The sequence below is a fragment of the Geotrypetes seraphini genome, chromosome 2 (genome assembly GCF_902459505.1).
Source record: "Geotrypetes seraphini chromosome 2, aGeoSer1.1, whole genome shotgun sequence".
Classification (NCBI taxonomy): domain Eukaryota; kingdom Metazoa; phylum Chordata; class Amphibia; order Gymnophiona; family Dermophiidae; genus Geotrypetes; species Geotrypetes seraphini.
In genome coordinates this window covers 344,919,353-344,945,038 of record NC_047085.1, presented here as the reverse complement: position 1 = coordinate 344,945,038, position 25,686 = coordinate 344,919,353, and the positions used below count along the sequence as shown (strand labels likewise).

General features: G+C 45.0%; 1 protein-coding gene across 1 annotated transcript in view; it reads left to right on the top strand.

Moving 5' to 3' along the window:
* EZH2 (enhancer of zeste 2 polycomb repressive complex 2 subunit) overlaps positions 1–25,686 on the top strand; it is a 378,737-nt gene that overhangs the window by 275,458 nt on the left and 77,593 nt on the right. Inside the window, 3 exon segments of the mRNA XM_033930316.1 lie at positions 4,836–5,005; positions 8,588–8,682; positions 11,649–11,689. Coding sequence (XP_033786207.1) covers positions 4,836–5,005; positions 8,588–8,682; positions 11,649–11,689 — 306 coding nt within the window.

Below are 25,686 nucleotides of genomic sequence, written 5' to 3'. Positions count from 1 at the left end.
AGTTTCGCATGTTGACTTTGGCTTCTCTATACCCCCTCCTCGAGCAGAACGACTGGTTATGCTCCCTGGATCTCAAGGAGGCCTACACTCACATCCCCATTCACCCGGCCTCCCGAAAGTTCCTCAGATTTCGGGTGGGAAATCTGCACCTACAGTATCGAGTGCTACCATTCGGCCTATCTTCGTCCCCCAGAGTCTTCACAAAGTGCCTGGTGGTAGTGGCCGCAGCACTCCGGGACAGGGGTCTACAGGTCTTTCCATACCTCGACGACTGGCTCATCAAGGCCCCGTCAGCCCCAGAGGTCACTTCGGCGGCCTTGGCTACGACCTACTTCCTCCAGAATTTGGGCTTCGAGATCAACTTCTCCAAGTCCCATCTACAACCCACCCAGTCCCTCCCCTTCATCGGAGCGGTCCTGGACACCACCCGACTCCGAGCATTCCTGCCCCGGCAACGGATGGAGTCTCTTCTTCATCTCTGCCAGTCGGTGGTCACTCACCAAACCATACCGGCGAGACAACTGATGGTGCTCCTGGGCCATATGGCCTCCACAGTACACGTGACACCCTTTGCCAGACTCCACCTCAGGATCCCCCAGTGGACCCTGGCATCACAGTGGAATCAGACATCCGATCCACTATCCAAACGCATCGTAGTCACACCTGCTCTTCGGCAGTCTCTACTTTGGTGGATGACCTCTTCGAATCTATCCAGAGGTTTGCTGATGCACTCTCCCCCCCATCAGAAAGTTCTCACAACCGATTCGTCGAATTACGCATGGGGGGCCCACCTGGAGGGTCTCCGCACCCAAGGATTCTGGACCAGTGCGGAAAGACTACACCAAATCAATCTACTGGAACTCAGAGCCATCTTCAATGCGCTCCAAGCTTTCCAACATCTACTTCACGACATGGTAATCCTCATTCGCACAGACAATCAGGCTGCCATGTATTACATCAACAAGCAAGGGGGCACGGGCTCGTCCCTCCTTTGCCAGGAAGCTCTACGAGTCTGGGACTGGGCGGTGCGCCACAACGCCCTACTCAGAGCAGTATACATCCAGGGGGAGAACAACGTCCTAGCAGACAAACTAAGCCGTCTGCTACAACCGCACGAATGGACTCTCCATTCCAACCCCCTTCACCAAATCTTCACGCAATGGGGGACGCCTCAGATAGACCTCTTTGCGGCTCCCCACAACGCCAAACTGCCTCAGTTCTGCTCCAGGATCTACACTCCTCACCACCTCGAGGCAGATGCTTTTCTACTGAACTGGGGGAAACGATTTCTATATGCGTTCCCACCATTCCCGCTGATCCAGAAGACTCTGGTCAAGCTGAAACTCGAACGGGCCACCATGATTCTAATAGCTCCTCGGTGGCCCAGACAACCTTGGTTCTCCCTCCTACTTCAACTCAGCAGCAGGGAACCAGTACCACTTCCAGTGTTTCCTTCACTACTTACTCAACATCAAGGATCACTACTTCATCCCAACCTGCAGTCTCTCCACCTGACAGCTTGGTTCCTCTCAACGTAACCCCTCACCAATTCTCACAAGAAGTGAGGGAGGTCTTGGAAGCTTCCAGGAAGCCCGCCACTCGACAATGCTACTCCCAGAAATGGACCAGATTCTCCTCATGGTGCGTTTCTAAGTCAAAGGAACCTCAGCGAGCTTCCTTATCCTCCGTGCTGGACTATCTCCTGCACCTATCTCAATCTGGGCTCAAGTCCACATCCATACGAGTCCACCTGAGCGCTATTGCGGCGTTCCACCAGCCTCTACAAGGGAAACCCCTCTCGGCCCATCCGGTGGTCGCCAGATTTATGAAAGGACTCTTCCATGTTAACCCTCCTCTCAAACCACCCCCAGTGGTTTGGGACCTCAATGTAGTCCTTTCCCACCTCATGAAGCCCCCGTTTGAACCACTCAACAGGGCCCCTCTGAAGTATCTCACCTGGAAAGTGCTTTTCCTTGTAGCCCTTACGTCCGCTCGCAGAGTCAGCGAACTCCAGGCATTGATGGCGGACCCACCATTCACAGTATTCCACCATGACAAGGTGGTCCTCCGCACTCACCCGAAATTCCTGCCTAAGGTGGTCTCCGAATTTCATCTCAACCAATCCATCGTACTTCCAGTATTCTTCCCTAAGCCTCATTCTCACCACGGAGAATCGGCCCTTCACACTCTAGACTGTAAACGTGCCTTGGCTTTCTACCTGGATCGCACCAAGCCACACAGAACCACTCCTCAACTTTTTGTCTCCTTCGATCCTAACAAGTTGGGAAGACCCGTATCAAAGCGCACCATCTCTAACTGGATGGCGGCTTGTATCTCTTTCTGCTATGCCCAGGCTGGATTATCACTTCCTTCTAAGGTCACAGCCCATAAGGTCAGAGCAATGGCAGCCTCAGTAGCATTCCTCAGATCAACACCAATCGAGGAAATTTGCAAGGCTGCCACCTGGTCCTCGGTTCACACATTCACCTCACATTATTGTCTGGATACCCTCTCCAGACGGGATGGACAGTTTGGCCAAACAGTATTGAAAAATTTATTCTCTTAAGTCGCCAACTCCCCCTCCATCCCACTGAGGTTAGCTTGGAGGTCACCCACTAGTGAGAATACCTGCCTGCTTGTCCTGGGATAAAGCAATGTTACTTACCGTAACAGTTGTTATCCAGGGACAGCAGGCAGCTATTCTCACGTCCCACCCACCTCCCCTGGGTTGGCTTCTCAGGCTAGCTACCTGAACTGAGGAGACACGCCCGGATCTCCGGGTAGGAAGGCACCGGCGCATGCGCGGTGCGGGCATCTAGAAACTTTAAGTTTCTACAAGCAACACGTGCTTGTGAGACGTCCGTACCGGGGCTCTGTCTGATGACATCACCCACTAGTGAGAATAGCTGCCTGCTGTCCCTGGATAACAACTGTTACGGTAAGTAACATTGCTGTCTGTATACATCCTGGACCTACTACTACTATTAATTATTTCTGTAGCGCTACCAGACGTACACAGTGCTGCTCAGAGTTACAAAGAAGAAGAAAACAATCCTTGTTCGAAAGAACTTACAATCTAAACAGCCAAGACAGACATCCCAGAGTACTAATAGAGTTGAAAAATGAATTTGTAGTGCTATTGTTAGTAATTTATCTTTAAAATCCAACATGATACCAGAAGACCGGAGGGTAGCCAATGTGATGCCAGTTTTTAAAAATGGCTCCAGAGGTGATCGGGAAATTAGACCAGTGACTCTGACATCGGTGCTGGGCAAAATGGTAGAGACTATTATAAAGAACAAAATTAAGAAGCATATACATAAGCATAAATTAATGAGACAAAGCTGACATGGATTTAGGCAAGGGAAATCTTGCCTCACCAATCTACTGCATTTCTTTGAAAGGGTGAATAAACATGTGAAAAAAGGTGAACTGGTTGATATTGTGTAATTGGATTTTCAAAAGGCATTTAAGTACTTCATGAAAGACATGATACAATTAGAAAGTCATGGGATAGGAGATAATGTCCTATTGTGGGTTAAGAAGTGGCTAACAGAGGGTAGGATCCTTATTCTCTATGGAAAAGGGTAAATAGTGGGATTCACTACCATATACATTAGGCTGAGAGCAAAAGGAACAGTAATTACTACACAGACACTTTGCTCTTGTTTAGTGGTTAGAGCAGCAGGCTGTGAACCAGGAAAGCCAGAATTCAAATGTCACTGCTGCTGCTTGATATCTTGGACAACTTAGAGCAAGAAGCTGTTGCTGTGGTGTAAACAAAATTAAAAAAACTTTTCCTCTCTCTGTTAGGTCCTAGCTCACATTCACTGTCTAACACCAGCTCTGGCAGGTTACACATTTCGAATCTGACATATTGTAATCAGAAAACAGAAAATAAAATTATTTTTTCTACCTTTTGTTGTCTGGTCAATATTCAAATCATGTTGGTACCAGGCACTGGATTGTTTGTCTTCTGTTAACTCACTTGCTAGGGTCTCCTGCCCATTTGACATTTTCTTCTTTTTCCGTACTCACCATCAATCTCTGTTCTCTCCTTCCGTTTCACTTTCCTCCCCCAGAGGTCTGGCACTTCTGCTTTTTTTTTTTTTTTGTCTCTATCCCTGGAGTCTAGCATTTCTCTAATTACCACTCCCCCATCCAGTATTTCTTTCCCACCTCCCTCTACACCAGGGGTCCCAAAGTCCCTCCTTGAGGGCTGCAATCCAGTCGGGTTTTCAGGTTTCCCCAATGAATATGCATGAGATCTATGTGCATGCACTGCTTTCAATGCATATTCATTTGGGAAATCCTGAAAACCCGACTGGATTGCAGCCCTCAAGGAGGGACTTTGAGATCCCTGCTCTACACCATCCCTTGGGTTCAACTTCTCTCCCTTTTTTTTCTCTCCCTCTCTCAATTCCATTGTCCATTATCTCTCCCTCTCCTCTGTTTTAAGACCCATTATTTCTTCCCCTTCCCCCTACCTTCAGTTCGGCATATGCCCCTCTCTTTGGCTCAAAGATGATATGTGATTTATGAGAGGAACTAATTGTATTTTCACTATTAATTGAACATCAAGAAATGACAGTGTCAAGCTGGGGGGAGGGTGTTTTTTGAAAACTTTTATTTACAGAGATGGTTAAGAAATTAAATTTGTCTAAAAAAACTGAAGGGAACAGCTTTTGATTGGATACATGCAATATTTTTATGAAGATATATGGAAATTAAAACTATAGTTCCAGCAATTTTGTGGAGTTCTGATTCATATAGAACAGATAAAGTTTTTCAAAATGTGATTACTCTAATTTGATTTATAACCTTAATTTTTGCAGAGGCAAACTCTAGGTGTCAAACACCAATAAAGATGAAGCCAAATTTTGAACCTTCTGAAAATGTGGATTGGAGTGGTGCTGAAGCCTCAATGTTCAGAGTTCTCATTGGTACCTACTATGACAACTTTTGTGCAATTGCAAAATTAATTGGGTCTAAAACATGTAGGCAGGTAAGACCATTGCATGAACCTAATTTATACACTAAAGAAAGTACAACTCTTTTTGAAAGAGTTCTCAAGACTGATTGATTTTAAAAATTTAGAGCTCCTTTTACAAATCTGCGGTAGAAGTTTCTACTGTGGACCAGGGAGATAAATGCTCCGATGCTCATAGGAATTCTATGAGCGTCAGAACATTCACCTTGCTGGCCTGCAAAAGAAATCTCTACTGCGGCTTTGTAAAAGCCAGCATTATATCACCAGGAGTTATACACAGTAAAAACATACATAAATTTGCAAAAACAAATTAACCACACAGTTTACAAACCCCCCTCACCCCAATGCTAAGGGCTCCTTTTATCAAGCAGCGGTAGAGCGTTTTACCACAGGCCAGTGAGATAAATGCTCCGACACTTATTCAATTCCATGATCATTGAGGCATTTACCTCGCCGGCCCATGGTGAAAAGCTCTACTGCTGCTTGATGAAAAAGAGCCCTAAATTAATAAATAAGTTGTTATACTAAAATTAAAAAATTGTAAAAATCCTGAATGTGTGATAAAAATAGGAGATGTACATTATAAGTTTGCTATTTCATTGATTTGATCTTACAATCCCAGTTTATTTTATGAGGCTTGCAATGGATTATCCCAAGGTATTTTGAAGTTTAAATCCACTAAGCATCTCTGTTTTTTCTTTGAACTGTTCCAATATAGATAATACAAAAAACAAAAAAACCCGCAATATTTTAGTGTTCTATTGATGTCCTCCCTGAAATGAACTATTCACTTGGTGGATTGGTGGAGGGAGAGGAGGCATGGAAACATGACAGCATTAGATGAAAGAAGTAAAACATTGATAGTAAGACGAGCAAAACACTCAGCAAACTTTTGACTCGCAAACCGAATGTTGACTCGATTTGCGAGCACCCCCCCTCCCCGATAACCGGCATCTTTCCCCCCTGCTCGCAAAAGCCCTTTCGCTCCAACCGGCACTCTCCCCATGCAAACCGGCCCCCCCGCCAGAACAACTTAAACTTACCCCCCCCCCCCTGTCTGGCACTGGCACGCAGGCACAGATCGTGCCGGTGCCTAGAAGATCTTCCGGCTTCTAATTCTCCCTCTCGCCGAGATTCTCGGCGAGAGGGAGAATCAGAAGTCCTTGAGCATGCGCAGATGCATGCTCAAGGCAGGCAGAAGCCGGAAGATTTTCTAGGCACTGGCACGGCCGGTGCCAGATGGGTGGGGGTAAGTTTGAGTTGTTCGGGCGGGGGGGGCCAGTTCACGTGGGGGGGGAGGGTGCCGGTTGGAGCGAGGGGGCCTTTGCAAGCGGGGGGAGCGATGCCGGTTATCGGGGGGGGGGGGAACGTATCAAAGCGAGTTTCCATTATTTCCTATGGGGAAATTCGCTTTGATAAATGAGCATTTTGGATTATGAGCATGCTCCTGGAATGGATTATGCTCGTAATCCAAGGTACCACTGTATATAAATTCCCATACTCAGTCCAATATCTCTGCACCTGTATTTTACCTGAACTTTCATTCCTTTTACTACCACTTCTTTGCACATCACTTTCAGATATACTCAAAAGCCTTTGAGGATGGTGCACAACATATTCACGTGCCTTCCTGCCCATTGGGACAAAGCCAATTTAATACTATTGCTGATAGAATACAATCCCAATGGGATATTGGTGGGGCAGTGTGGATATTCTCCTCAAAGGACACCTGCTACAGTTGAGTAACTTTGCTTTCTTTGTAGACAAACCGATAAAAGATCCATACCAATGGGATTCCCTAGCTACCAGGCTGTCCAAAGCAAAATAAAGGGAAGGAGAGGAGGCCTGCAACAATCAAGGCATAGTGGAAGACTGTTGTTTTGTTTTGGTTTTATTTTTTGAGGGGGGCAGAACAGAAAGTAAAGAGCTTATGGGGGTAGAGCTGGATTCTGAACACTGAATAAATTCTGAAAGACTATCTGACCAAACCTTCTTCACCCTGAGAGTGGTAGAAAACTGGAATGCTCTTCCGGAGTCTTTCATAGGGAAAACACCCTCTAGGGATTCAAGAAAAAGTTAAGACAAGTTCCTGGTGAACAAGAGCGTACACTGGTAGGGCTAGTCTCAGTTATGGCGCTGGTCTTTGACCAGAGGGCTGCTGCGTGAGCGGACTGCTGGGCATGATGGACCACTGGTCTGACCCAGCAGCGGCAATTCTTATGTTCTTATGACAGTAGTGAGGTATGAATGTGTGAATTGATGAGCATGTTGCAGCTTTGTAAATCTCCTCTTAAGGCTGCTCTCAGGTGAGTTACTGACTTAGTCATGGGTCCAACACTGTGAGCTATGACATGGCCCCCTAGAGTCAGCCCAGCTTGGGCATAAGTGAAGGAGGTGCAGTCCACTAGCTAATTGGATAGAATGTGTTTACTAGTGACAGCCCCATCCTGTTAGGATCAAAAGAAACAAATGCTAGAGGGACTGTCTATGGGATTTAGTCTGTTCCAGATAGATAATCAGAGCTTTCTTGCAGTCCAGAGTGTACTGTGTGCTTTCACCAAGGATGGGCATGCGATCTTGGGATAATGTTGGCAGAGCTACTAAGGCATGGAGCTCATTGATCTTGTGAACTGAAGTGACTGCAACCAAAAACAAGACCTTCCAGGTCAGGTACTTCAGATGACAGGTATCAATCAAGTGGCTTGAAAGGAACTTTCATCTGATAGGGGAGAACAATGTTAAGATCCACTGTGAAGGGAGGGGGATCTTTTTTTTTTTTTTAATTTATAAATTTAATATCAGACAATACCAAGAAAAAAAGGATCTTCCTATTGTCTGATGCAGGTCAGAGAGCTATTGGGACTGATGTTGCCAGTGCCAATATTGATACATTTCTCTATGCCAAAAACACATCTGTGGGCCTTTTCACGACCTTTAACACTTCTTGACATCTGTAAAGAGAGTTTATAAGGAGGAGGATTATGGTTCCATTACCAGTTATGTGCCTTTAGTGGGCATGGTTCTGCTGTCCCATGAGCGCTTTTTAAAACTACTGGAAGTCTTAAGGGGCATGTTGGGAAAAATTAACCAATGTGAAATCAAACAGCTTGGTATTGGTGGGGGGGGGGAGGAATTAACCTCACCAGGACATGTGAAGCCTAGTGAGCTGTGGAAATGAAAGAAAACTTACAAAAAGCCAAAAGCCTGACAGGAAATCATGAGCACTTTCAGTACATGAAAAAAAACCAAATTCAATTAAATGGAAGGCAAAGACCGCTGTGAAAAAGAGCCAGGAGCTGACAGGAGATCCACATAAATGCAACCTCACTGCTCCACAGAAAAAGACAGATTGGTTTGGACCCATGCAAGGGTGGCAGGCAGGAAGGCATTCACATGTATGGTGCACTGCCCTCAAAGCTTATTTGAAGTTGCTGGAAAGCAATTCCTGCACAGGGCTTTGTGTTGTCTAACATCATCCATCAGTGTTTATCTTGCTTTGCCTCAGCAAAAAAACAAGCATTTAATTTTGTGCTGATATACACAAGTAGGTAGCTTGTGTTGCCATTTATTGGTAGCTTATATTGCCATTTGTTGCAGGTATATGAATTCAGAGTAAAGGAATCTAGTGTTATTGCCCCTGCTCCTGCTGAAGATGTTGATACCCCTCCGAGAAAAAAGAAGAGAAAACACAGGTATGGAATTGAGGGATGATCTATGACCAGTATCGGTATGTTTTGGACAGACTTCCAATTCTCGCCCCTTCAAACTTATTTTTTTAAGATTGTGGTGTGTTGTTTCAGTACAGTGGAGAAGGATGAGGAGTGAGGTATTTGCTGTCTTTCAGTATCTGTTGTTTTCTGACCTCCTACATCTCTGACAGACTGTTCATTGCCTTACTACCTGAATTTCTCAGTATGTGTGATGTATTCCTGACTGAATGCAGCTGTTAAAGGAGACACCAAAAAGGAGCTACCATACAGTTTCTGGAAATGCATCTCCCATCTGATCTCCCCTGTAGCATACTATATCCCTGTTTATTGATTTAATTATTGTTTTACCTATGTTACAAAATGGATTATAATTATACATACATAAATCGTGCAGCTAACATAGGTTAAGGAGCAAGTTGATTCCTTGCTCAAACAGTGCTTTCTGGCCTTTTATCATCAGAGGATAGGCTACCCAATCTGCATAGTTGAAGGAAGAAGGAACCATTTGTAGAAAATATAGCCCACAATTAACCACATTTGAATGAATTAATGATAGTCATGAAACTTTACAGGTTAATATGCTTCCCTATGGTTTATGAAGAAAAACATGGTCCAACCCTATTAACTAAGGTATTCATAGGAAGCAGTAATAGTAGTCTCGCCTTGATGACCAGCTTCTTCAAACCTACATTGGCTTAAATCAAATTCATAAATGAAATATAGGTGTCTCCTTTTGAGCCATAATGAGAAATTCCTTTTCCTGCTAGACCAGGCCAGATGAATGACTTATACTCTGCAACCAACAGGTGGAAATAGAGAACCCTAAGATTTCAGTGATGTCCTCTAATCTAATCTAAATCTTAGACTTATAGACTGAATCATCTCTTGAAAATAAGGGCTCGATTTGGTTTACACAGTTTAGATTAATAAAATAATAATTTTAAAAAATTAGAACCCCCCCAATAATCCATATTAAAACTAATTACCTAAGAAATGATGGAACAGTAGATGGAGCGGTGCAGCAGGATGACTTTTTAAAGAAGTCTGTGGTCGAATCCTTGACTGGAGGAGATCATGGGGCTCAGTCTGTGAACATATACTCTGATTGAGCAGAGGAGTTTTCTCTGTGAGTGCCAAGTCTTGGCCTGATGAGGCAATTGCTGGTGATGGTCCTGCAGGGCTGTGAACAGAAGGGTCCAGGATCCCCGGGTCTTGGTATGGTGAGACAGCAGCTTATAGCTGTTCCACCGTGCAGCAGTGAGTTGAGTGCAAGTTAGTCTTTTGCCCACCCCCAGTATCCTCCCTCTGCTTCTTCCCTTCTGTTGGGAGTTGGCAAGGATTTCTTAAGCTTGGACTGATAGAAAAAATGCATAAAAAGGAGCAGCAGAGCAAATGGGAGGCATGCTGGCTCAAATTTCTGGATGGGACTGGTGCCTGAAGGGGCCTTCGCTGCTTTGTGCATAGGCAGCAGAAAGTCAGGCTGGTGTTAATAACCTGAGAGAGAGCCTTGAAAACAAAGCAATTATGGCATTGCTATTGAGGGAAGGGGGCGGGAGAGTGGCAGCAACTAGTTTTCATTTGAGCAAGTTTCAGTGATAGGCCTATGTACACTTCGAGAACCTCCCAATTGACCTGCACATAGGAATGTGATCAGACATGAGGCCTATTCACTTTCCCTGCTAAATGAGCTGTCTGCCTGACTGCAATTCCAACTTTAACAGGAGTCCCCAAAACATCCATGCTCCCCCCAGGATAATATTGAAGGCTTTCCTAACACAGACCAGCAATAGCAACTGCCACAACTGAGGATTTCTATGTCCACCACTGTTGCTACTAACAAAGTCGCAGCAGAAAATGTGTTCCTTGTGGCCCAACACTTGAAGCTGCTGCCATTTTCCTGCCAACCCCCTCCACCCCTTGATAGCAATGCCAGAATTGCTTTCTTTTCTAGTCTCTCTCTCAGGCTATTAACACAAGCCTAAGACCCCATGCCCCCTTGCAAGTAACACTGCTATCGCGATTTAGTAAAAAAAAAAAAAAAGGGGGGGGGGGAGTAAATTAGATAAAAAATATTTTGCTTGATACAGTCAAATATATATAGTATGATCTACCAGCTTTAGTCAGTTTTCTGGATATAAAAACACAAAGGACAAAATCATTAGCACCTTTGTTGCAGGCTCTAGAGCAGGGGTGTCCAACCTTATGACTTCCCTGGGCCGCATTGGCCCAAAAAATGTTTCTGGGGCCGCACAGTGCAAATGCTGCAGCAAGACAGAGGAGGGAGCCGGCAAGACGGTAAAAACCCAGGGGCAGCAGAGGAAAACACTGCATCGCCCTCGTCCGGGGCTGCACAAAATACTTCATTGGGCCACAGGTTGGACACCCCTGCTCTAGAGCTTTACAGGAAGTTTATCTGCTTTGACTACAGCATAAAACTCGTCACAGTACTTGACTAAGAAGTGAGGTATGTGCAAATCTAACCATTTGGAGACTTTGCCCCCCGATCTTTGGTACTAATGAGTCAGTAACATTTTCAGTTGCCTGTAAAGCCTATATCTGCTGAAAAATCATTTTTCTCTGCCCATTGTGGGTAAAAGTACTTTTATCTACATTGAAAAAGGCACAAAAGGTTTTAGAAGGAAAAGACCAGGTGGATTTAATGTAGGTGTATATTTGTACTTGCTTTAAAGCCAAATCAAATTCTGTGTGCAGGGCTGTATGCCTGCCAGTATGCATTCTCAAAATAAGCCTGCATGCCCTTGGGTACAAATGCCTGTAGCCTAAAAGGACTACCGGCTCTTTAAAAACTTGTCCCAACAATAGATTTGCCCTTAATTGAGACAATATCCATTCATACAGGTTGGGCGGATTTTGTTTTTGTATTCTTCGAGCTAATGTAATATAAGCATTTTGACTTGTTTTTATTAATCTTACTTTATATTTTGCAGGTTGTGGGCTGCACATTGCAGAAAGATACAACTTAAAAAAGGTTAGCAATTTTATATCCTACCACTTATTTAAAATTTGCATCTACAACTAGTAATCTATTCCATAGTATTTGTAGCATAAAAATATATCTAGACATTCAATTATTGTAATACTTTTTCTCTATTGGATAACTATATCTATATATGCTATCCTTCTCCACAGTTAGCTTCTATTCTCTCATTCTAGACCGGTGTGGGGAACCACAGTCTTTCAGAGCCACATCCAGTTGAGCTTTTGAGATTCCCACACTGAATATACATGATACTTATTTGCATGTACTACTTCCATTGTATTCAAATAGATATCATGCATATTCATTGTGGGAATTTTGAAAACCCAACTGGGTTGTAGGCCTTGAGGACTGTGGTTGCCCTTCCCTGGTCAAGACCGAGGCACTATAATTAACATTTTATGATGAATTCATTAATGTCTTAAATTTGATATGCATGCTTTCAACAGAGGCAGTAATTGTGTAAGCTAGAGAAAAGGTCATTCAACAGCATATACAGGAATGTATATATCCACTACTTCCATTTTTATAAGAATTAACGTTTTATGGTAGGTAAAATTTTAAATGTTAATGTTCCTGCCCTTAAATATCTTGACAGTTTTATATTAATAAACATTAAGAGGCCAGTATTCAAAGGACTTAAGGAATTAACACAGTAAGCCCTTACTTCTTGTACAATCCTACTCCATTCCTGGACTAGTGGTTATTTTCTTATGGTTGCTAGAGAGCTTGTAGGGAACCTCATTATACAGAGTCTTGAGCTCCTTCCTTCTTACCTCAGGACTGCCTCCACCCTTACCCCAAGGAATCCAGTTCTTTCCTACAAGCCAGACTATAGGAGCTCAGCTTTTCTGCTTGTGTTAATTTTTCTTTAAACCCAGTTTGTTTCATTCGCGATTGCCATCCTTGTTCTGCAGAAGTTCCCTGCGGGAACAACTCTGACGGCGGGAGATTGGAGACTTTGTGTAAAGTCTGTTTCCAGGGGGTTGGCTGCTTGTCAATGAACCTTCTGGACAGCCTGCACTTCGAATCGGAGCTTAGGGACTTTTCCCTTGGGAGCTTTCTTACCCCAGGTTCATCCTCTAGTGGGTCAAGCACAGGCTGCGTGGCTCCGTGGAGGTTGTCCTGGGATTGGACCCGACTGCATTCCTCTGCCAGGTCGTGTGCACAGTGAGTATGAGAGTGGTGGAGGTCCCTGGCCATGGGTACCCGGCTGTTGGGGCAGTCAGAAGACTGGCAATCCATTTTGTGTGCTTGTTGAAGCAGAGGATCTCCCTGTAAGCAGTTTCAGCTTCCATTTCAGCAGTAAATGGCACATTGAGTACTGGGCTGACAGCCTGACTCCGCAATTTTGGGCGGTCTCCAGAAGTGGGTTTTGGAAAGTTTGGGAGTGTGCACTAGTATTCCCCAAACCCCTAAAATCTCAAAATCGCCTTTTTTTTTTTTTTTAAGCGTTCCTGTGCCTTTCCCAGGCTGTTTTATGTTAAAAAAAAAAAAAAAGCACCCATAGTGGCCATCTTGGATTTTCCTGAGTCAATTTAAAAGTTATTTTTAGCTTCTACAAGCTTCGATTTTGCAAGAAAACTGCACAAATGGACTCTGCAGGGTAGGATTTCATGGATTCATGCCTTATTTGCGGTGGATAGCTTTCCGCTGTGCTGTGCGGGAGGGGGCGGAATTTCTTAAGCCCAAGAACCCTCGATCTCTGAAGGGGGGGCTCCTATTGCTGTTCCTGCCCGGGGGGCATGCAAAACAGGTGAAAGCAGGCCCCGAGGAGTGTGCAAAACACAGCCGCGACTTGGCAGCCAAAGTTCACCAGTCCTCCAACAGTTCCTGCCTCAGATGTTGGGTTTCCCCCAAAATTCTGCCTTGATATATCAAGCTTCGTTGACAGACATTGATGCCTGCCACCCCTAAACAGGCTTTCTTGCTGGCTGTGGGGACCCCTCCTTCCCAGGTCACGGGGATTGTGCCCTGCTGTCCTGCGGTGATCCAGTCTAGTCTGCCAGCTATTTCTGTTGTCGATCAGGATGCCTTGTCCATACCCTTGCTTCCACAGGCAGCTACCATCTCAGTGGGGGATGTTGCATCTCTCATGGATCTTCAGGACCAGGATCTGGGTGGACTCCTGGATCTGGGAGAGGATGCCACAGTGTGATTAAAAAAAAAAAAGCCTGTGAATCTGGTGGAGAGTCCTCTCAGGAGCTGAAGCTGGATATTGAGCAGTTGGTCCATGCAGAATGCTTTCTTTTGAGTGCCAAGAGACCACAGTCTTGTACTTTTCCTGATCATCAGACATACCGTATTTTCACGCATATGATGCGCGCATCATACACGATTTTACAAACCGTGCATAACCGTGCGCGTTATACGTGTGAGCGCGTTTTACAACTTTTTTTTTTCAATCCGATCCGGCATCCCCCCTGCGAACCGGCATCCTCTCCCCCGCTCGCGTCACCCCCCCCCTCCCCGCGATCCTACATCCCCCCCCAGCACCGCAAAACATCTCTTACCCGATTGGGCACCAGCACCAGCACCAATGCACAGGATGTGCCAGTGCCCGAAGATCCTCCCTCGTTGGGTTGGGCTGGGCGGTGCGGTGCGAGAGAGATCCTCCTTCTTCCTGCGCCGGGCTGGACTAGGCTTTGAGCATTTGCGCATGCTCAAAGCCTTCTGGTCTCGCTCTCTCCAAGATAATCCCAGATAATCCCAGCCCAGCCCAACCCAACGAGGGAGGATCTACTGGCACTGGCATATCCTGTGCATTGGTGCTGGTGCCGGTGCCCAATCGGGTAAGAGATGTTTTGCGGTGCTGGGGGGGATGTAGGATCGCGGGGGAGGGGGGGTGACACGAGTGGGGGGGATGCCGGTTCGCAGGGGGAATGCCGGATTCGAATGAAAAAAAAAATGCTCTCTCGGGTAAGCAAGCGGGGGGAGGATGCCCGTTCGGAGTAGGCGGGAGGAGGTTTTAGCATGCGCGGTATAAGCGTGTGCGCGCTATATTAAATTTTTTTTACATAAATTTGTATTCCCCGCGTGCTATACCTGTGTGTGCGTTTTACACGGGTGCGTGGTATATGGGTGAAAATACGGTAGTCAGGATGCTTACGGACATCTAGGAGATGCCTGTAAGCCCTTTAACATGCACTTAGGGCCATGTCTCAGCACTTCCTGAGGGTGGACACTTTTAACCAGCGCTTTGCCTCCCCAAGAGTGATTCCACGGTGGGTGAAGGATGTTCAGGACTGTAGAATGGATTTATCATGTTTGACTCTGCAGCTGCTGGATTGACGATAACGGCAACCTCCTTCTTTATGGCATGGGATTGTTTTTCTATACTTTGCCATGATTCTGTCACTATTCTGATTTGGGATCTTGCCTTCCTGGTCTCAGGGGTAGATTACATGGCAGATGTCCTATACAGTGTGTTTGAGATATTCAGCAAGCTGTTGTCCTGCTCCATCTCAGTGTGTAGGATGATGTGGATCTGGCAGTGGTCTAAGAATTCATCCTTGCAGGCGACATTGGGCTGGTTACCTTTCAAGGGACAACTCCTGTTTGTCAAAAGTTTGGATGTTCTCATGAATATAGGGACCAAGTTCTTGCCAGTTTTCAGGCTTCGGCTCTCCAGGGGTTTGGGGCACTTGGATTTTTGTCCCTTCTGATGTTCCCTTCACTATGCTGGAACCTTCTCTGGGCAGGGCTCTGCTCAACCTGGCAGGCAGCTTTTCAGTGGTTCCCGACTCCAGCCGTCCACAGACAGTCATACAGCATCGCCCTCTAAGAAACATTTCTGTCGCCAGACCACAGATTGGAGGGTGGCTCTCAGCCTTCCTGGCAGAGTGGTAGGCTCTCACCTAGGACCATTGGGTCTTTGGAATAGATACAAGCTCGAGTTGCATCATCTAGCGGATTAGTCTCTGGATTCTCTGGCAGGATGGAGGCTACAGTCTGCTGGCTGCTGAACATTGCAGTCATAGGGCCCATACCTGAGCAAGATTCGGGCTCTGGCAGATACTTAATATCCTTCATCATGCCAAGGAGAGGCTCTGATGAAATGCTGGATCTCAGTGCGGTGAATGTGACGCTGTGAGTGACTCATTTCTTGATGTGGACCAGTGGTTTCAAACTCAAACCCTTTGCAGGGCCACTTTTGGATTTGTAGGTACTTGGAGGGCCTCAGAAAAAAATAGTTAATGTCTTATTTAAAGAAATGACAATTTTGCATGAGGTAAAACTCTTTTGGCTAAGTCTTAATAATAATATTGTAATTTATAGCTAAAGAGACATATGATCAAAAAACTGTTTTATTTTACTTTTATGATTATGATAAACACACCGAGGGCCTCAAAATAGTACCTGGTGGGCCGCATGTGGCCCCCGGGCTGAGAGTTTGAGACCACTGATGTAGACCATACGTTTGGTGATTGCCTCGGTGGCTCCCAGAGAATTCTTATCTTTCCTGGATCTGACAGAGGCCTATCTTCATAGCTCCATCTTTCCAAGATATAGGAAGTTCCTGAGATTCCACTTTCTGCAGAACTAGCCATTTGTGGCGCTGCTCTTCAACTTGGCGATGGCACCCAGGACCTTTCCCAAGCTGATGGTGGTGGTGGTGGCTCATCTTCGCACCCTAGGAGTTAGAAACATATAAACATGATGGCAGGTAAAGGCCAAATGGCCCATCTAATCTGCCCATCCACAGTAACCATTATCTCTTTCTGTCTCTGAGAGATCCCACGTGCCTTTCCCAGGCCCTCTTGAATTCAGACACAATCTCTGTCTCCACCACCTCTTCAGGGACACTGTTTCATGCATCTACCACCCTTTCTGTAAAAAAGTATTTTCTTAGAGTACTCTGGAGCCTATCACCTCTTAACTTCATCCTATGCCCTCTCATTGCGCATTTACATTACATAGGTATTTAAACGTTTCTATCATATCTCCCGTCTTTCCTCCAAAGTATACAGATTGAGATGTTTAAGTCTGTCCCCATATGCCTCATGATGAAGACCACGCACCATTTTAGTAGCCTTCCTCTTGACCGACTCCATCCTTTTTATATCTTTTTGAAGGCGCAGCTTCCAGAATGGTACACAATATTCTAAATGAGGTCTCATCAAAGTCTTATACAGGGGCACCAATACCTCCTTTTTCCTACTAGCCATACCTCTCTCTATGCAACCTAGCATCTTTCTAGCTTTCGCCGTCACTTTTCAACCTGTTTGGCCACCTTAAGATCATCACATACAATCACATCCAAGTCCTGCTCTTCTGTCGTGTGGAACTTGGGTGTGATTGTATGTGATGATCTTAAGGTGGCCAAACAGGTTGAAAAGGTGACGGCGAAAGCTAGAAGTTCTGGTTCACCTGTTACTAGCCGAATGGTTGATCCAGTCCCCATTGTAGTCCAAGAGGTATCATGGAGTTCACTTCCTTACTGGTCAGACCGAGGTGTTGCTGTCCATATTGCATCAGGACAAGTTATGCAAGCTGGCTCGGGAGTTGCTCACCACTCTGGTTCTGACAGGCTGGCAGTATCTCCAGGTTCTGGGAACCTTGCAGGCAATGATTGATGGGGTCCCTTGGGCCTGGGCTCATTAGCGCCCATTCCTGGACATTCTGCTTTCACACTGGAGTCCTCAAAGGGATCCCCTGCATGCCTATCTGCCCTAGACTGCAGTGGCTTGGAGCAGCATAGCATGGTGGCTGCATCCTCTTTCTCTGTCCAAGGGTCTTCCCCTCCAGATCACCGAATGGGTGATTTGACAATGCATGCCAGTCTCATAGGCTGGGGTGTTGTTTGCAGAACGTTTCTATTCAGGGCCGGTGGCCCCCTCCGAGCGGAAATGGTCATGCATTTGCCCGGGGCTTCAGGCAATTTGACTGGCTCTGTCAACTTTGAGGGTTTTTTCCGGCACCAGGCTGTCCGCGTCTTATTGGACAATGCCATGGCAGTGGCTTACATCACTCGCCCAGGAGCCTCCTAGGCCTAGGAGCGCCTCCCTGCACATGGAGGTCCAGCTTCTCTTCTGGTGGGTGGAAGACCCACTGGTGCTTTCTGCTGCGCACGTGGCCAGAGTGAACCATGTCTTGGCGGCGTTGTCAGACTCTTGATTCCGGAGAGTGATCTCTGGTCCCTGACAGCGTCTGACTGTAGGGTGGAATGCTGGGGTTGTCTCACATTCAATCTTATGGAGTTGGCGTCCAACAAGAAGCTGATCAGGTCTTCAGCCACCGTCGCGGGATTGGCAGCGAAGGCTTGGACGCCCTAGTTCAGCCTTAGCCACTTGAGAGTCTACTATATGTCTTTCCTCCGCGGCCCCATGATAGGTTGTCTGTTGAGAAGACTTGTGACCCGCAGGGGGCAGGTGATTCTCGTGGCACCCGACTAGCCATGGCGCCTGTGGTATGTTGACCTTGTTCGGCTGCTACTGGATCAGGATCTCAAGTCCCCTTGTCTCCCTCATCTTCTCACTCAGGGTTCATTGCACTTCAGGATCCGGATTGCTTTGGTCTTATGGCCTGACTATTGACCAGGCAGCCTTAGTTTGCAGGGGCTATTCCTTGGCTGTGATAATGATTCTTGTCCGTGGCATGAACAAGTACATGGTAGCGGCCTATGCGAATGCTTGGAAATGTTTTCAGGCCTGGTGTGTCAAGTACTGTGATGATCCGTTGATTTCATCTGTGCCTCGGATCCTAGACTTCCTTTAGGACAGTCTGTCTAAGGACCTAGTTGTGGCTTCTCTCTGAGTCCAGGTTGCTGGTCTCTCCTGTCTTGGCCCTAAACCCCTGAGGTGCTCCTTGGCTTCTCATCTGGCACTCATCCATTTTCTGAGTTTGTGTGTGTGTGTGTTGGGGGGAGGGGGGTGCACTTAGGCTGCAGCCCTCCCTGCAGCCACCCTGCCCGTTTTGGTATCTCAATCTGGTCCTTCAATCTTTGGCTCACCTGTCTTATAAACCTCTGTAACAAGCATCCTTAATAGTTCTCTCTGTTGAGACGGTCTTCCTGGTGGCCCTTACCTCCATCCGCAGAGTTTCTGAGCTTCAGGTTCTTTTCAGTCAGGATCCTTTTCTCCATATTTCGGATTCAGGTGTGGTTCTGCGCACTGTTCCCTCCTTTCTTCCGAAGGTGGGCTCTGACTTCCACATTACTTAGGATGTCCAGCTTCTTTGCTTTCCTCCCTCTAGTTCAAGGGTGCAGGACTGGGTATTGCAGTCCATGGATGTGCGCAGGCTTATGCGGTACCTGGAGATCACAAACAAGTTTCGTCTTTCCATCCACCTGTTTGTCCTGGTGGGTCCAGCCCGCAAGGGCAGGCCGGCTTCCAAGGCCACCATTTCCAGATGAATCCGATTGGCTATTTCCTCTGCTTACAATAACGACTGGTAAGAAGCCCCCTCCACCCTTTGAGGTGGGCTCCTTCTCTTCTTGGGCTGATTCCTTGGAAATCTCATTAGAGAAGATTTGCGTAACAGCTACCTGATCCTTCTTGCATACTTTCACCTAGTTTTTTCCAGATTGAGGGAGCAGCCAAGCAGGATACTGCTTTTGGTTCCTGTGTTTTTGGCAGCAGGCTCATCATTCCCAACCTAACTCTGCAGGACTGCTCTGTTATGTCCCACTAGTCCAGGAAAAGAGTGGAATGTACAAGAACAAAAGATTAGGTAAGAACAAAGGTTCTTAACTTTGCTAATCTTCTTTCTTGTAAATCCATACTCTATTCCTGGAACCCACCCTGGGAGTTGCTGATTCGTCGATTGTCTGCCTTTGCAAATACCGGTAAGCTGGGTTTCTGGGTTTCTGACCAGCCTTTGTAAGAGTTCTATCCGCATGTGTTTAGCACTCTGTCTTGGGAGTCCCTCTGTCTTGGGAGTCTCTCATCCTGGTGCCGGTGCAGGATGTGTCTCCTTAGAGCACTGGGGAGGGGGTTGTTGTTTTTTTATTTTCAGGTTCCTAATGTTTTAATGACTTGTTTCTATTGTTCATGATTATTCTGATTTCATGTGATGAGCAGATCTGACTTATTTGTCGGGGAGTTGTGAACTGGATTCCTTGGGGGGGGCAGTCCTGAGGTAAGAGAGGAGCAGCTCAAGACTCTGTATAATGAGGCTCCCTACAAGCTGTCTGGCGACCATAGAAAAATAACCTACTAGTCCAGGAATAGAATGTAGATTTGCAAGGTAAGAACCTAATCTCCCACCAAACAATGAATAAGTTTTTTAGCTAGACAAGTTAATGTTCAACAAAAACTTAATCTAAATAAATTGAGGGGCCATGTGTACTCCAAGGACAAGGGTAAATTAGCTGAAGAGTAGCTGCCATTATAACAGGCCAAAAGATATCCATATAATTTTGGGTGGCAGTATTCAGTGTTTCTTTGAATATTTGCTTAAAGATACCTGGGCCATTCCATGTCAATTCAACTAATGGTCCTCACCTCACCATTTCAGAAATTGATAATAAGCCAGCAGAATGGAGACCAGTATATAAGATGAAAAACTACAAACTTTCAGACTTCTAGCTTCAACAATTTTTGAGATATTTACTTTTTATCCAAGAAGGGGATCGGCATAGTGTGTGGCCGACTGAAAGTTTGAGCACCTTTTAGGTCTTCATAACTCTGCCATTAAGTGTTCTAAAGAATTTTGTATAGATTCAGAAACTGCAACCCATTGTAAACTGGGACACATTTTCTGAGGTATTAATTGTCAAAAATTGGATTTTATTTGATCTCGCATAACAAATGTCACTTTCAGCAAACCACTGTGCTAAAGATATTAAAGGAAAAGCTTTCTGTTTTTATTTGTTAGTAGAACTGGTTAAAATGAGCAATATATGTTCATTTTGTGCAAGTGGAATCTATAGTTTTCCTGATATGCCTTACTGAAAAATGTTATACTATGTAAGTGAGTCTACTTCAGAGACAATTTTCATCATGTAGGACAGGTAGTTATAAAAATGAACTTTTATATCATTAGAAAGTGCAAGAAAAATATACTTGTCTCTGTTTTGATGAATTTTTATCAGTTTCTGAAATAATGAGGTGGGAAGGTTGAATTGACATGGAAAGGTTTAACTTACTCAGATGTACTGAAGCAGATTTGGTCATGTTGGATATTGGCTCCTAAACTTACAAGCTTAACACACAACTTGATTTTGGATTTGGCAGTACACTTCCCCCTTAATATTCACAGGGGTTAAGAGGCAGAGCCGGCCCGCAAATATTGAAAAACGCAAATAACTTTTAGGATTGAATCTGACCCATCCCCGCCTCCCAGACCTCTCCACACCTTACCTGGTGGTCTAGCAGTGAAGCGGGGCAGGAGTGAGCGTCCTATGCTCCTGTCCGGTGCAGAGCCGTCAACAAAAATGGCTGCTGCGAGATCCACTGTAGTCTCGTGAGACCATGGGAACTCACAGCAGTCATTTTTGTGGACGGCTCTGCACGGGGCAGGAGCGTAGGACGATAACTCCTGCCCTACTTCACCGCTAGACCACCAGTTAAGGTGTGGAGAGGCCTGGGAGGCAGGAGGGAGGTGGGGGTGGTTCCGGGTTAAAATAACTCGTGAATAACCGAAGTCGAAATGGAGAAAAAGCCTAGCAGTAAAAATAGCAGGCTTAGAATCAGAAAAGCAGGATTTCTGCTGCCAAGATGGAGAGCACTGTAGAGCTTGATAATTTTCTCTGTTGCATTTATTCCATGTTGTTGGATGTTGTGGAACATCTGTTGTATTGGACAGCTGTAACAATATTTCTGTTGTTGGAATCTAAATAAAGTCATCCCTTAAAAAAGAAAAGCAAAACTTCAAATCCCACAAAGTCTCTTTGCAACCTTGGGCATATCACTTCACCCTTCGTTGTATCATGTACAAACTCAAGGATCTATTTACAAAGTTGAAAATTTGGGGCATTACTTTGGATCAGAACTTAACATGCCGTTATAAAAAATTTTTGGATAGGACCTTGGCATTCCAAGCAGGAGTAATGAATTCATATTTGAATGCTCTCATTTCCCCATCCCTTACCTAATATCAATTTCGGAAAGATCTTAAAACTTATCTATTGGAACAATACAAAACACAGGGCTTCTTTTACTAAGATGCACTAGCATTTTTAGCGTGTGCTAACCCCGCGCTATGCGCCAAAAACTAACGCCAGCTCAATGGTGGCATTAGAATCTAGCTTAGTAAAAGGAGCCCACAATATTGATTTTATTCTTAAATTTGTTATCATAGTCAGTTTCTACTATCTTATGATCATTCGTTTAAACAATTCTACAGACTATTTTTATTTATTTTAGTATAATCAACTTGTATTGTGTAATTACTATCTTTTATAGTTTTTATAGGGCTGTATTTTGCTATTTAGTATTTTATTCTGAGATGTGTTATTTTCATTTATAATAATTGTTATATGGCTTTGTATTTCTAATTGCCTAGTGTAATTATTATTGTGTAAACCGCCATGAACTGATGGTTTGGCGGTATATAAAAATAAACTATTATTATTATATTATTAGAAGTTGTTTTGGATAACATAGAATCTTAGGACTATTCAGAAGTATTTTTATCCAGAGATATTTTGCATGTTGCTCAGGCATTACTGTTATTGAAACTGGATTATTGCAACATTGTTCCAAAGGTTTATTTCAAAGGTTACAAACTCCACAGGTTGCTATCAAGTTAACCTGTTCATTTAACAAATAAGATAGGATTACAGTACAGTCAAACTTCGCTTTACGAGTGCACCGGTTTGCAAGTATTTTGCAAGACGAGCAAAACATTAGCAAAATCAGTGCCTCGGAAACCGAGTTTGACTCAATTTACGAGTACCCCTCCCTGCGATCTGGCATCCCCCCCCCTCCCCGCGATCCTACATCCCCTGCCGAGCACCCAAATAACAAAACCTACCCCAATTTGGCACCGGCACCAGCACCAATGCACAGGACAAGCTGGTGCCGGTGCCTGAATATCCTCCCTCTTGGCTGGGTTGGGCTGTGCATCGCATCGGAGATCCTCCCTCTTGTCTGGGCTGGTCTTGTCTGGGCATTTGCGCATGCTCAAGGCCTTCTGGTCTCGCTTTCTCCGAGAAGAGAGCAAGACCAGAAGGCCTTGAGTATGCGCAAATGCTCAAGGCCCAGTCCAGCCCAACCAAGAGGGGGATCTTCGGGCACCAGCACCAGCATGTCCTGTGCATTGGTGCTGGTGCCGGTGCCAAATTGGGGTAGGGTTTGCTATTTGGGTGCTCGGCGGGGGATGTAGGATCGCAGGGGGGTGCCGGATCACAAGGGGGGGTATGGAGCAGCGCCGGTGGCCTCGAGGGGGGGGGGAACGGAGCAGCGCCGGTAGCCTCGGGGGGGGGGGGGGGGAGGAGGTGGAACGAATCAAAGCGAGTTTCCCTTACTTCCTATGGGAAAACTCGCTTTGATATACGATCAATTTGGTTTACAAGCATACTTATGGAATGAATTGTGCTCGTAAACCAAGGTTCCACTGTATATTAAATTACACTGGCTCCTTATTATATAATTTATTTCAAGCTGTATTATTTGTTAAGAGCATGCAAGGAATTGCTCTCCTCCCTTAACATTTATAGATTAAAATTTTAAATTCAAAATATGGGGCACAAAATAAACTGAAAATGGTAATTCCTCCATATAAGGGTTTAAATCCCTTAGAGCAGTGGTTCCCAAACCTGTGTCCTGGGAGCTCCCCAGCCAGTCAGATTTTCAGGATATTTTATGGTTGGAGAGTCAGGCGGTTTCATCCAAGGAAATCTGTAGAGCATCTACTTGGTCTATCCCTCATACCTTTACTAGGTTCCAAAGGATAGATGTAGCAGTCAGGAAAGCTGCCACATTTTAAAGGCAGGCACAGTGGGCCCGCCCTAGATTCGAGGGACTGCTTTGGTACATCCGTAGCATTCAGGACCATTAACGTATTTCCCCACATATAGGCTGCCCCCTTGTATAGGCTGCTCCCATCTATAGGCCGCAAAAAATGCCTATATGAGTTTAAAAACTAGTAGATAAGCCACCCCGTTGTATTAGCCGCAGTTTATTTACCAGTAACTGGGGCAGCCTATACAAATTTTTTAAATCATCCCCTCCACCTTATGTCCCTCAAATTGCAGCCAGTGGTGCAGGGCAAGAGAGATCTTTTCGATCTCCATCCCAATCCTGCACTGCTTCCTTCATGCTGATGCCATCAGTTCACTTCTCGCGAGACTCGCAAGTTCCATGAGAACTGACGGCATCGTCACATAGGAAGCAGCACGAGGCTGGGATGGAGATAGAAAAGATCTCTCCTGCCCTGCACTGTTGACCATGATTCAACGATTCAGGCCATCCAGTGAGGGAGGTAAGATTGGGGGGGGGGGGGGTAGAATTTTTAAAACTTGTATAGGCCACCCCAGTTTTGCAAGCCACACCCACTGGGCCAGCTTGCAAAACCTATATATAGGCCGCGGCCTATATAGGGAAAAACGGTAGACACATTACACTAGAAAAAAAGATTAGGTTCTTACCTTAATAATGTTCGTTCTTATAGATGTGTCTAGTGGTCCTGAAGCCCTGTACTGTGAGTGGACTTCGCCTGCTTTCCTGCTTTGACAGTTCAAATTTGGAGAATTCTCTGTTTTTGAGAGGAACTGAGAAGATATATTTAAAAAAAAAAAAAAGGAAAACACTCAAGAACATAAAGTCTGATTTAAGTCTCTGCAGGTCATGCAATTAGCTACAAGCTCTACATAAGCTTAGTACTGGTTGCACACAGTTTTTGTACATGTTTTGAATGTCGTAGTGTTAATAAATATGTTTGTTAAAGAGCAGAACTTAATTGTAGGTTTTTTTTTTCCTGTTTCCCTCCTGGTTATGTCTGTCATTACAGTGCTACTTGATTGCTTTTGTACAAACTGAGGGGGCTGGAGGCAGAGTTGAAAAGATGATTGACAGCATTTTGCAAGCAATATGCAGGTTCATATCCAAAATCTAGCGTTCAGGACCACTAGATACATCTATTATTGAGGTAAGAACATAATCTTTTTTTGAGGCAAATCACATAATAAAAAGCTAGAACAATCCTCTAGAAATTATAAAATCATAATAGTACAGTTTAATCTCATGTAAAATAATTTACTCCAACTATTTAGAAACAACATTTTTCTTAAAACGGTCTTAACAGTGTGGAAGGCAGTGTAACTGTCCATATGGCATATATGTAGAGGTAGTAAGTTCTACAGATTTGCTACTTGATAAGAAAAATTGGCAGAAAAGGCTCTAACAGGATTTTAAGGGAAATAGGAGCAAGGTAAAACCCTGAAACAATCTGTTAGCCAATCTTAATGGATTGACATGGTAAACTAAAGTTGCAAGTACTTCAGACCTCTTCCCTTATTGCACTCAGTAGCAACGCACTGCACACCTGTCTGCCAAAGGTTAACACATTTTGAAATCTTACGCTCAGAATTTTCAGTACATAGACTAAAGTGCACACAATAACTGTGCACCGACAAAGCCACTCAGACAAATGCGCGCAGGACATCAGCGCACCAGATTAAAACTTAAATTTTAAGTGCTCCAAGGATTTTTTTGGGAGGAAACCCCCCACTTTACCTAGAAGTGTTGCCGCTGCCGTTGGGGGTTGGGGGGGGTTGGGAGAGGAAAGTGTAATTTTTCCCTCTTTTTTAGGGAAAAATAACAGTTTTCTGTCTAACACCCCCCCCCCAATGGCAGCGGCAACACTTCTAAGTAAAGTGAGGGATTCCCTTCCCGCACACTCCTTCGGAATGCTTTAAAGTTAAGTTTTAATCTGGTGCGTTTGTCCCGCACGCTTTGACTCGTCACCAAATTTTCAAACTCTAAAGATGGTGCAAAGAAATACACACAATAGTGGATTTAAAGTGTGTCACAGACTACAGCCTGAAAAACACAAGCAATAAATGTGTTATTAATGTCCAGGAAAATCTTGATTTTTTAATGTTT